Source organism: Oncorhynchus clarkii, chromosome 30, assembly GCF_045791955.1.
Source record: "Oncorhynchus clarkii lewisi isolate Uvic-CL-2024 chromosome 30, UVic_Ocla_1.0, whole genome shotgun sequence".
NCBI classification, from domain to species: Eukaryota; Metazoa; Chordata; class Actinopteri; order Salmoniformes; family Salmonidae; genus Oncorhynchus; species Oncorhynchus clarkii.
The window spans coordinates 20515427-20528324 of record NC_092176.1 but is presented as its reverse complement, the minus strand read 5'-3'; the positions used below and the strand labels follow the sequence as shown (position 1 = coordinate 20528324).

Below are 12898 nucleotides of genomic sequence, written 5' to 3'. Positions count from 1 at the left end.
ATCACACAGACAAACACATCAACACACCCCATCACACAGACAAACACATCAACACACCCCATCACACAGACAAACACATCAACACACCCCATCACACAGACAAACACATCAACACACCCACACAGCATCCTACAATTCGTCAGCAGTCCTGTCTGTGGAGCCTGCCCCCCCCCTACAAGTCCCCTCCGCTGCATAACAAAAGTGCCCCCTCCCCTAACCATCTGCCACCCCTATACCTCATCGCACCCCTCTCGTGTCCCAGCTTGGCCCTGCCCTGCCCCCTTCCACCCTCCCTCCGCCCCCCTGTCAGGCGGCCTCACTCCCCAGCTGTGACGCTTGCCCTCTGCCTCCCTGGCTCTGTTATTAGCCAGCTGTGAGTTACATTCGGGCATCTGCTGGCTACACAATGGCAAAGCCCACTCAGTCTTAGCCCCTCTCCCCCTGCCCAACCCCCCTCTCATTCCCCCTCCTGCCCTCAAACCCTGTGCCACTGCCCCACTACACCAACACTACCTCTCTCTCACTGTGTCCTTCTCTTCCTACCTGCTTACCACAGTAGGTTGGTGGAACTTTAATTGGGGAAGATGGGCTCATGGTAATGGCTGGAGTGGAATAACTGGAATGGTATCAAATACATCAAACACATGCCATTCCATTTACTCAATTCCAGCCATTATTATAAGCCATCCTCCCCTCATTACCCTCCACTGCTCCATACCTCCAAAAACACTGCATGCATGGGGAAGAAGCCCCGTCTTCCAAAAGCACCATAACGACACACTGTCTTATTCTTTTTACATATGCATTAGTTTCCATGCACATTGTTAGAAACTAAATCATTCAGAACTGTGAGAAACTACTCTAATTCTTATGTCTCAACATTGTTCCTATGTAGATCATTGGCCATGCATAACATAAGGGTCTGAGGTGGTGATGGGGGTGGGGGGTTAGGGGGCTGATTATTCCCTTAACATGTTTCAGTGGAGGTTGAAGGTAGAGTGGCCCCATACCTCCCCCTGTTTATCTGTGAGGGAGGCTCCAGAGAGAAACAGGAGCTGGCGTGGGACACGAAGAGCAGCAGGGGGCTCACACTGTAACAAGCCTGATGACGGACTGGCTATACTTTCATTTCAGACCCAGTCTTATTTCCAAATGGCATACCACATTTCAGACACATCAAAACAAAACCCAAATACATTTTTAAGGATGTGTGTGTGTGTGTGTGTGTGTGTGTGTATGTGTGTGTGTGTGTGTGTGTGTGTGTGTGTGTGTGTGTGTGTGTGTGTGTGTGTGTGTGTGTGTGTGTGTGTGTGTGTGTGTGTGCGCGCATACGTATATGACTCACCTGCACATAACCTCGTGAGTGAGCAAAACCCGGCACATTTCAGGATTCTTGTTCTGTCCCTCATATGATATGGGCTGAGAGAGAGGGAGCATGGGTGATGGGGGCATTTGATTTCATGTGCAATCAATCAAGCTGTAAGCATGAGCTGCACAGCAGGCTAAATCCAGTCAGGGAAAACAGGGTTCCTTACCTGTTTAGTGACGGAGTCAATAAGTCGTGCATAAAGATCCTGTTCTGTACGAACCCCTGTACACAGACATAAACACGGTCATTAGAGGAATCTAAACTAACCTCACAAAGACAACCTAATCCTGAAGGCATGGGATATGAGTGTTTTAGACTGGACATTGATATGATTCCCATAATGGCCATTTCCTATGTCATCCATACAGTTCAGATCAGGATCAATTGAGGGCTTTAGGAGCTCTGGGATCTGACACAGAGAACCTCCCAGCATGCTTTTAGAAAACACCTGAACCTTTGGTCTCTGGGCGCTTCAAACACACTGGTTTTACTTCCTTGTAGGCTGCTGAGAATCACACAGGACAGAGAAACGACGTTGATGTAATGAATTGCCTCTGAAGAGCAGCATGTTATGCAAGGTTTTGTTTTATGGAGCCTACTATGCAGAGTATTGCTTTTAAAACGGGTTCCCCTCATCAAAGTCTCAATCGGGGGGGCTTTGATATCACTAGAGGGAAGTGGGGGGGAAAGGGAGGGTGCAGAGCCAGGCGTGTGTGTGTGCATGTATATGAGTGTGTATGGTCGGGGTCTTTCTGCTACATGTCTTTCATCTCCTCTCCCATGGGTGCCACAGGGATGGCAGAGTAGGGGCAGTGGAGGCTCATGGGAACCAAAATCTCTGTGCACATCCCTTATCTAATGTTGTAACACCATGGGGGGCACCGTGTACCTCATTTCCCTGTTTATGGGGCCTGGAGCAGCTTCACACACAACTAAATCTGGGGCTTAAATAACTCAGTGATTGGATGAATGGATAGATATTTAGGAGAGGGGTGAGGTCGGATGAGAGGCAGAGGAAGAGGTAGGTAGAAGAGTACTGGGAGTGGGGGGTTGGGGGAAAGTGGGATTTTCCTCTTATATTTGGAACAAATGTCCATATAATGTCCATTCCATGGCCAGACCATTGAGATGCATAATGGTGTTTGGTCAGTGGTCTGGCTCAGGACAACCTGTTTCTCCTCCCACTCTAAAGTGGTCAAACACTAAAATGTCTCCGGGACAAAGAATCAAGAGACATGAAACCACACAGACCATATCAACTCCTGAATGCCCAAGTTCTCACAGTGACATGAATGGGACATGCTGCTCCTCATGTGATTCCAGGGTGGTTTGGAGGGCTGGTGTACTCACCATTGCTGTAGAGGAGCTGCAGCTTGTAGTGCGTGCCGTTGTTGGTTTTTTCTCCCGTCTGCTCCTTGGAAGGAGACGACAAACAGACAAACACAATGCAGTCATGCAGTTATAGCGCGGTGGGGTTACAGTTAAGCACAGTTAAGCTCACTTCATCCCTGGGACTGGTGTGGGATCAGAGGGATCCCTACCCTGTAGACGGGACCCTACACTGGGCTCCAGAACAAGGTCCTTAACCTTGAGTTAGCTCCTCTTTTTAGAAGTTGAACTGCCACATGTCTGATGTGAAATCCTAAAGCCATGGGATCCTTATGATCACATACAACAGTGTACAAAGGATCATGTATGCAACAGTTAATGTCCACACAAGCTCATGTGTGCATACGTATAGGTCTGCATGTCTTTGAGTGTCTGTGTCTGTGTGCCTTTGTGCGTGTGTGCTTCAATGAGTGGAAACTCTTTCAGTGCAGTCGACCTTGAAGGAGAAACTTCGCTTCCTCCATCCCTTCTTCCCCCTGGCTCTACACCACTCTCTTTCATTTTATCCCTCTCTTTCTCTCCCTTTCCTAGTCTATCCCTAACTGGTCTCAAAGGAATGCTCTTTGGTCCAATAACCCAGGGAGCCGGCATCTCTGAGCAGAAAGAGGAATACAGAGATGGGGAGAAAGTAAGAGAGATAAGAGAAGAAGGAAAACAATGGACAGATTAAAAGAGATGAGTAAAAGTGAGAAAGCGAGAAATCGACAGTGGAGATACAGTAGAGACTGGAATATAATGTTGTGTTCATATACACAGAGGAACGTTTATTTCCCCTTATCACCCTTCCACCTCTGAATAACAACAAAACAAAACCAGATGCCAGGTTAACCATGCAGAAAATGAACTCCTCTGCAGCCGTCATATCACTCTGCCTCGCCCTGGCTGTGTGTGTGGCGTTAGGAGAAACACTGACAGCCCTCAGCCCTGGCATTAGCACTGATGCCCAGAGTGGAGCCCTCCCTCCCTCCCTCTCTCCCTGTTGCCCTCCCTCCATGTCTCCCTCCCTCTCACACTCTCAGTAAAACAAAACAGTGTTTTAACTTCTGTTGACAGGACAGTGCCCTCTCCTCTCTCTGAGGGAAGAGCTGTTACCAGTTTGGATCACAAGCCCCACACTCCCAGCTCAAGTTTAACCACAAGGCAAAACCATCCATCAACACTGGGCACAAGGCTCCCACCATGGGCAGTGTACCCCTCCCCTGCCCTGTCTCTCTGGTTCTCTCTAAACTCTCTCTCTCTTTCTCTCTCCCCCTCTCTCTCTCTCTTGATCTGAGTGCCACTCTGCACCTCTTCCTCTCCTTCTTTTGGCCCCATGTCTGACCTGAGGAATTTACTTCTTCCCCTCAGCAGTATTTAGTACATGGGAGTGTGAGGAAAAGAGACTTTGATGATGTGTACATGGTATAACTTAACAGAGGCAAGCGTAATTTGCATTTTTAAAAGTAGTGATGTCCCACTAATGAGGAAGGCTGCTAATTAGTCATTAGGTATTCTTTTTCAATCGCTCATCATCAGCTCAGCTTATTGGGAGTGAGGCTTGTGTTACATTGAGCTGTCAGCTGTTCATTATGCTCAGCTTTATAGGGGATGTGGAAGGTCAAGTTAAACGCCTGGATGTAGACTACTGGCTGCACAGAAATGTCTTGCTACGGGTTGTACAAATGTGATCAGCTTAAAGCTTTGCTGGATAGTACTGCTGTAATAGCTACCAACTTTTTTTAAAAGTATTTCTGGTAAACAATAGCCAAAGCGGACATGCATAATAAAGAGAAATACATATTATTCTCAAATATACTCACACACTCAACAAACTAAAACAAACAAACACACACACCTTGTCGTGCTCCACAAAGTCCACAAAGGAAGTCCTCTCCACGTCTACAGGCTGTCCGTGTCTGTCATAGAGTGCCAGGACGAAGTGGAAGAAGTTGGACTTGCGCAGGTTAGAGGGGGGCTGCTTCTCAAAGTGGGCCCTGGAGAGAGCTACACCACTGTGGAGAGGAGAGGAGAGGGAAATTAGGAGAGTGAAATCCCTTCACATTACATCACAATCCTCAGGCACACATAACAAAAACTCTTACAACTGCAATCACTGTTTAATAAGGTCAACTGTATAGGCTACAACATAATAATTATAGGGTTATTGAGTTTAGACTTTGAGCTAATACAGGTCTAATGAACAATACATTTATTTGCAGAGAAAGGTAAATTATGAAAGGAAAAGAAGTCTGTAGTGATTATAACTACTATTGAAAGGAACATCTTTCCTATGCTTCCTGATATTTATGTTTTTTCATTTCTAGATTCAACAACTATTGCAACAGGAATTGGTCAGAAAAGGCAATATGGAGGAAATTCGTTTTGAAAAATACTCACTGAACAAACACTGTGGAAAAAACGGGATGAATTTGAGCCTACATGATTAATATGCTAAATTCATATTAAAATAAATAAATAGCCTATTACTGTGGTCTAACTGTATTCTTGGTTGATGCTTAATTTTCACGAGTTTAAATGTAGATGATTTGTTAGCAACAATTCAACGCCTTTCAAAACGTTTTAAAACATTGGGTTCAATGACTGTAACTTTCTATTTATGACCTATCTAGGAAATCACAGATGATCGATGGTGGAATGAAAGGAAGTCAAAAAATATCCTAACACTCCTCTCAGTGTGTTTTTATCATTAATGGGTGGGTCAAAGTTTGACTTGCCCCAAACGTGGATGCCTGCAGCTTAATTAACACTGGTTGTTTATTGATGCTTCGCCTCTTACACTAGATGACACCAAGGCTGGTTTTTGTTGACGCTGCACAATATAAAGTTCCAAACCTTAAAGGTGTTCTTTCTTTCAGATAAAAGTTTTTTTTATACTGTGAAAGTTATTTTGGAATTCATGCTGACCTTCATGCTCTTGACCTTTGAAAAGTCCAAGGACTAAAAGTTTCAAAGTCTGACAAATTAACATTTGCTTTGATTGGATAATTGTGCGCTGCCTACATTTTTTTCGCATGCATAATGTAGATCTAGCAGAATACGCAAATGATAATTTTCCTACAGGATGAGAATAATAGGTTAGGTTGATAGGTGGATCCTAGCCTATAGGCCAACTCAATACTCAAGCGCGGGCCTGTACCACCGTCCATTTAACCGATTTCAAACGGACTCCCACCAAATAAACACTGATAGAACACGTCTGAACTGTGTTACGTAGTTATAGCTGTACAACATAGGTTTGATTTAGAAATGCACATGCCAAATAACTATCAGATACATTTTAGGTAAAGTTACCATATTTAGTGAGTAGCCTATTATGAAAGTAGATACTCATGATGTGATAAAGGCCTTCAATCAACAAATGACTCGAGACGTGTTTCGTTTGCAAAAAAATTTATCTAAAATATGAAAAGACTGTTAACGCACATTTGCAAAGTCAGTCATAACCTTAACCGAACACACCAAATAACAGAGATGTGTTACAAGTTTGTCCTAGCACCAAACATCTGTTTATTTTGGAAAATGCACCTTTGACATTAATGTCAGGCTACCATGCTTACTGTTTTGCATGTTCTCCTGTGAATAATATAAACATAGGCTAATTTATACCAAGGCTATCATAATAGCCTGTAAATGTACTGGAGTATTTTAAGGCTAATTTATACCAAGGCTATCATAACAGACTGTATATGTACTGGAGTATTTTAACATGAAGAATTCACAAAGTTACTTTTAAACCAGTATGAAAAGCACTGAGCAAAAATGTTCAATGCATAATATCATGGTAACCTAATTGATCAAAATACATTTAGATTTTTCTCCAAGCTCTTTCTTTTGGGGAAAGGGATGACAATATAAATATGAATGTGTCACCAATATAATTGTATTGTTATTATTATTGGGTTATTATTTTTATTATCAACTTACATCGTAATTAGCCTATTGGATATAGGCCTAAACTATGGTGATCAGAGAACTGGATGGAGATATAAAATAATTAGTGAATAATTCAACATGGATACATTTACAGACTCGAACTGTTAAAAGCGTTTCATGCGCTTCATACAAATCAATAGCCAAGAGGTGTGATCCTCACTAAAATAACATTATTCCGGGCGCTCGCTTTCGTGACAGAATGCTTTTTTGTTTAATTGTTTTGTTTTATCCCTATCCCTTTCATGCTCGTGACACCCCTAGCTATTGACAGCGCGTACCCCGTACAAGCCGCACTCTCACACAAAGCCAGGGATGCTCGATATCTATTTTTCTACATTTGTCATTCTTTACCGCCGGCCATTAACTCCCAAAGACAACCTGTTGCTTTTTCGTTTCATCCCAAGTCTGGAGAAGTTTGAGGTCAATGAGTATCAAACAAGAGGCATGAGCATAATCAACAAAAATACGTTATATTTGACCGCTTGGCACCACCGGTCACTTATGGGCTATGTTATGGTGATCTGTGCACATAGGTTACTTGTCATTTACTTGTATTAATTATTTCCCTAGCATAATATGCTTTTGGATATTGAAGTGAGACAAACTACCTACATAATAGCCTACATCGACTCCTCGTGCATGCTTAAAGAGGTCTAATTCACTTATTATAGGTCCGTAGTAGTGTTTATGTTGTGTTGCCAATAAAACAGATTGACTCGTTAATTTCGTCAAAATACCACAAAGGACTTGAGAACATGAAGGTATACTGTACCTTTGCGCCGCTACGTTAGCATCGACAACACCGACATTACGCACCCAGGACCGGACCGGATCCATCTCCTCTCCCAGAGTTCTTTCTTTTAATCCGCTGACGTCTCTTATGAGATGCTCCTGGATCCCGTACATTTAAAACACAAACCAAATGCTGTTCTTTTACTTCTTTGGAGAAATTCAGAGTAAACAAGAGAGCGATATGACTTTGGGAAACTAGAACTGGAAGGTCAGTTCCAGGATACTGTGCTATCGAACACTTGGAAGATGACTGAGGCTTAGCTGCCCAAAGTAAATAATACTGCTTGTCTTCAAACGTGCTCATGAAGGAAAACAGGCAATAGATGATGTATCTTCTGTTGGACTGCAATCATTGTCCAAGAGCAGGGGATCGGTAACGTCCAACGTCGGTTCGAACATAAACAAGGATCACCTGTTTGGTGCACACGCAAGCACTCCTCGACCACAGATATGCATGCACACATGCACACACTTCCACACGAAAGTCCTAAAATCACAGGTGAAAGAATCTTTCTCAAACAGAGTAGACAGAGACCTTTTGCTCTTTGAATCTATAGGCCGAAGGGCTGGCAATAACGTTTCACTGTCCTGGAGCATGAATGACTTCCTCTGCCGGGATAGGGTCTGGAGGAGGGGCTACACTGCCTTATGGGGGACCGATTGTTGAAATTGATGCTCTCATTGGTGTAAAATGCCTCCGTTAGTTGGACTTATACCAATTTTAGCATCCAGCTAGCCTATAGCTCTCATGTTTCATCAAACTTTTTTCTAGTGAAGTCCTACCAAACAAAGACTGCTTCGGGTTGCAGGTGAAAGTGGGATAATATAAACAACAATTCAGCTGTTTAGGCTAATTGATTATACAAATAAGAATATGACATGTCACTAAATATAGTTTTGTTTATGTATTACTTTTATCAATTTGGTTAAACTATTAATTCATACAATGGAGCTTTATTATTTGTTGACTATCGAACTATCAGGCTACATTATATTCATTGCTTGATTTTGTGTTTCAACAAATTATTCTTCAATGTTGAAATCAAAAATGGATCATTTCAGTGAACACAATAGGCGTTCATATTGGGACTAAGTTATTTACTGCAGTGACTAACTAATTCAGCCATTGATAAGAATCACCTAATATATTTATTACTTATTTTTCGATTTATTGACGATCTGTCAGTGTTGCATGCACGCAATTACCATGTGAGAAAATAAATAAGTTAAGTCAGCAAATTCATGCAAAACAAAAGAAATAACAGAAATAACATTTTGAAATATGAAAGTTCTGAAAAAAGACAACTAACACGTTGTAGCACATTTTTCTAAAGTTTCTTTAGTATTTAAGTCTAGGCTACTTAAAACATTTAAAAATGTAATATTATTGTTTACACATATTGCATTTCCAGCCAAACCATTGGCCTATTTAGTTTGCTATTCAAAATTTGGCTCAAGTTTCAGTTATATTTCTTGCGTTAGGCATTCTATTGCTAATTGTATTTTAATAGGATAACTGGATTAAAAGTATAAAGTAACCATCCTGAATATCTTATTTGGCGTTTTCAGTCGAGTCATCACTAAACACAAGAGCGCACCCGGCAGGCGCGTTGCCTATTCAACCAGCCACGCTCTCGCGCTCTGTCTGCTCTCCCTGAACAATGCGCAGTGATTGAAAGCTGTGATTCGACTAAGGATATCAGTGTCGTGCACAAACAATTGTAGTCTGGTTGGTCTATTCATCTTCGCTGCTATATTGTACATTCCCTTTGAAAAAGGTCAATTTGAAATATGAAAGCAACTAAGCCTACACTTTGAGCATTTAAGTCTAGGCTACTTAAAAAAGGTCAAATGTAATATTATTCTTTACACATATTGCATTTCCAACAAAACTATTGGTCTATTTAGTTTGCTATTCAACATTTGGCAAAAGTTTCAGTTATATGTCTTGCGTTAGGCATTCTATTGCTAATTGTATTTTAATAGGATAACTGGATTAAAAGTATAAAGTAACCATCCTGAATATCTTATTTGGCGTTTTCAGTCGAGTCATCACTAAACACAAGAGCGCACCCGGCAGGCGCGTTGCCTATTCAACCAGCCACGCTCTCGCGCTCTGTCTGACACGAACAATGCGCAGTGATTGAAAGCTGTGGTTCGACTAAGGATATCAGTGGCATCGTGCTAAACAATTGTAGTCTGGTTGGTCTATTATTCTTCACTGCATACGTTTGTGCTGCTCATCCAAGGCAGTGCTGTGAGTCTGAGGCAACATGATTGGAAGTTCTGTTTAAAATGGTACAGATATATGTTTGATACGTTTCAAATTAACACATGATAAATAATGATATCCATTATAACAACAGCCAATGCAATGACAAAACATCCATGCAAAATAATGTGGTTTTATGTGTACATTGGAAAGGCTATCATTCAAAATAGATCATCAGTATTTATTTTCTGCACATTCCAAAATGTTCCATAATAGAGGAATCAGATATCATGCTGATATAAATATGATGTGAACCCGTGTTTAATTCATTTAACAAAATTTGAGTTGTAAATACGTTCAACCTTATTATCAAAAATATTCTGCAGTTGGAAAGTTAGACCTCATCCGTTCCCATGAGGATGTCATGTCACGGAAGAACCTGTGCAGAAAAACCGTTGCGTTTGTAGTTTGTCTGTCTGCAATAAACACTGGCCAGGTGTGTATGGTGCGTTTTACTGAGGTTATTTGCATGATTTACATTACAATTGCTGACAAACTGCATGTTTCTATAGGCCTGACAGATGTGCTCGATGAGCTGGCAAACGTTTTTATGCGTTTTAATTTCCAGATTAAAAAAATTAATTTCCGTTGCTTTCTTTATCCATCTTTCTGAATCTGAAAAGAAAAGTTTTTACATCCCTTGCTCCTTGCGGAGGCTATTGTCTCTGGACTGAGCTCCAGCGCCTGAACAATGAACGTAAATCTCCCTCCTTCGATCCCGCCTCAACCGACCATCTGCCAGCGCGCAACAGAGTCAGATGTTCCCCAATTATAAGAACAGTCTTGCGGAATCCTTGCCACTGAATCTCCGCCCCCTCCCGTGTTCGTTCCACACTCTTCTTTCCCGCATCCCGACTTGTTTGATTGACAGCTCTGCTTAACCAGAAACCATTAAATAACTACAGATGCTGAAGGAAGTAATACACATCTTGGGAATTCCTCCACACTACTTTACAAAAAAACAGCCGTATGCCTACACCGAGATGACATAGCACCACCACTAAAATAACCGCACTTGCTTTTACAAGTATTTTGGCATTCTGTCTAGGTCTACTTATTGTGAACTGTAGCCCACCTGCTTTATGTAGGCTACCAATTTCCTCTCGGGTGAAAGGAGTCATCTACTGGCATGAGAGAGACCTTCTTGATTTGAGGACTAATGGAGGAGGACTATTGGCCTAAAACAGTAGACTCCTCAGAAGCCTTGAATGAATCAGAACTTCCTCAATGTAGGCGTTGGTGTGTTTGCTCTTCCATTCACAAGTCAAGGAGCATTGTGCACGGAGAGGGTGGCTAGACAAACGGGACTCATGCCAACACAATTTTTGTCAGTTCTAAATGACAGCGAACTAGCCTAGCAGTAATTGTAACGTTAGTGCACTCTAAAAAATGCTGGGTTGCCTTACAAAAATGCTTTACAGATGGGTAGATCTAGCCGTGTAGCCACATCGAAAGAAAAAATAATTTGTTGGCTGTGATATTTTAGCAAAAATATTCAAACCACCTTGAACGAGACAAACGGCTTTCTAATCAATGTAAGCTACGGAGACTGTCATCCGCGCGTGTTTATGGGGGGTGGAACGAGGAATCAGTGACTGCTAGAGCGAACAATCGAGTACGGTGTGCCACTCTCCCTCTACAAGCATTCCCTCGCTCCCAGGGGAGTAGCCTACCAGCGCCACTCTCTGTGGATGGCACTCAAGTCCTAGGAGGTCACAGGGGGGCGTGTGGGGGATGGCCCGGGACGCAGCAGCTGGTTCCCGTCCGCTCATTCCACTCCAGTGAGAACAATGGGATAATGCGGCCCACCACGTCTGTATCGATGCTAGCCTATATATTGCGCTCATTTATTTGTTTACTTATTTAAGTAAGGTCAGTCCCCGGGGAAAATATACAACAACAATTAAAATGGTGCGCAGTCAAACCACATCTTCTGTTATCCTCTGCCTGTATTATTGTAGGCCTATTGTTTTTCTAAATCATTATCTTCAGTAATAAAACGTTTTTGTTAATGAAAATGTTTACGAAAATTTTTAGTTTGCTTTAATAATGATTGGTTATAACATTAATAGGCCTGTTAAAGTTGACAAAATGTTGAAGTTGTCTGTTTTCCATATAGCTTATAGCCTGTCCATAGTAGTTTTATGTATATAGACAATATTTTTGTTACAATTTTTCCCTATGAACAAAAAGTGTTTTTCTTGCACATTCTTGACTCTTAAGTAGACTGAGTGCACAAAACATTAGGAACACCTACTCTATCCATGACAGACTGACCAGATGAATCCAGTTGAAAGCTATGATCCCTTATTGATGTCACTTGATCCACTTCAATCAGTGTAGATGAAGGGGAGGAGACAGGTTAAAGAAGGGTTTTTAAGACTTGAGACATGGATTATGAATGGGCAAGACAAAAGTGCCTTTGAACGGGGTATGGTAATAGGTGCAAGGCTCGCCGGTGTGAGTGTGTCAAGAACTGCAAGTATGCTGGGGTTTTCACTCTCAACAGTTTCCCTTGTGTATCAAGAATGGTCCACCACCCAAAGGAAATGCAGCCAACTTAACATGACTGTGGAAAGCATTGGAGTCAACATGGGCCAACATCCCTGTCAAACGATTTTGACACGTTGTAGAGTCCATGCCCCGATGAATTGAGGCTGTTGTGAGGGCAAATGGGGGTGCAATTAAAATTTAGGAAGGTGTTCCTAATGTTTTGTACAGTCAGTGTATATAGATTATTAATTACATGTGCGATAACCAACACACTATTGCTTATAGGCAAATATCTGGGCATGCAAGGGTAAGAAGTTGGTTTATTTTTTGCACATTTTTAGGCCTATTGCACTCAACCGTGCCCCATAAGTGAAATCTGTAGCTCAATGAGCAAAAACAAAAAAATGTTTAATAAAAGTATAACGTGCATCTTTGAATCATAGGGATTGGTATGATCGTTCAAAATGTTCGTATTTTGTGAAAAGCCCTATACTCATCTTCCACATGAGGAAAAGTGCGCGAGCAGAGGTGGAACCTTCACGCCCTCCTTTGGTTGAGCGTGAAGTGCATGCTGTGCTGTGTCTCGCTACTCCAAAAATGTGAGGGCAAGTCTTGACTTGAGGTGACAGAAAGCACAGAGTATGTGCATG

General features: G+C 42.1%; 1 protein-coding gene across 5 annotated transcripts in view; it reads right to left on the bottom strand.

Moving 5' to 3' along the window:
• LOC139390175 (transcription factor COE2-like) overlaps window positions 1-8071 on the bottom strand; it is a 41646-nt gene extending 33575 nt beyond the window's left edge. For 2 of the 5 annotated variants that reach the window (XM_071137415.1, XM_071137418.1), the window contains exons 1-5: window positions 7464-7803; window positions 4593-4749; window positions 2720-2783; window positions 1536-1591; window positions 1346-1419 (exon numbers count right to left, since the gene is read on the bottom strand). In XM_071137415.1, coding sequence (XP_070993516.1) covers window positions 1346-1419; window positions 1536-1591; window positions 2720-2783; window positions 4593-4749; window positions 7464-7597 — 485 coding nt within the window. In that variant the 5' untranslated portion in view covers window positions 7598-7803. Of the gene's footprint in view, window positions 1-1345; window positions 1420-1535; window positions 1592-2719; window positions 2784-4592; window positions 4750-7463 lie in introns of all 5 variants that reach the window. The other 3 variants (XM_071137420.1, XM_071137416.1, XM_071137417.1) reach the window with 3 other exon arrangements.
• Between the last annotated feature and the right edge of the window lie 4827 nt (window positions 8072-12898).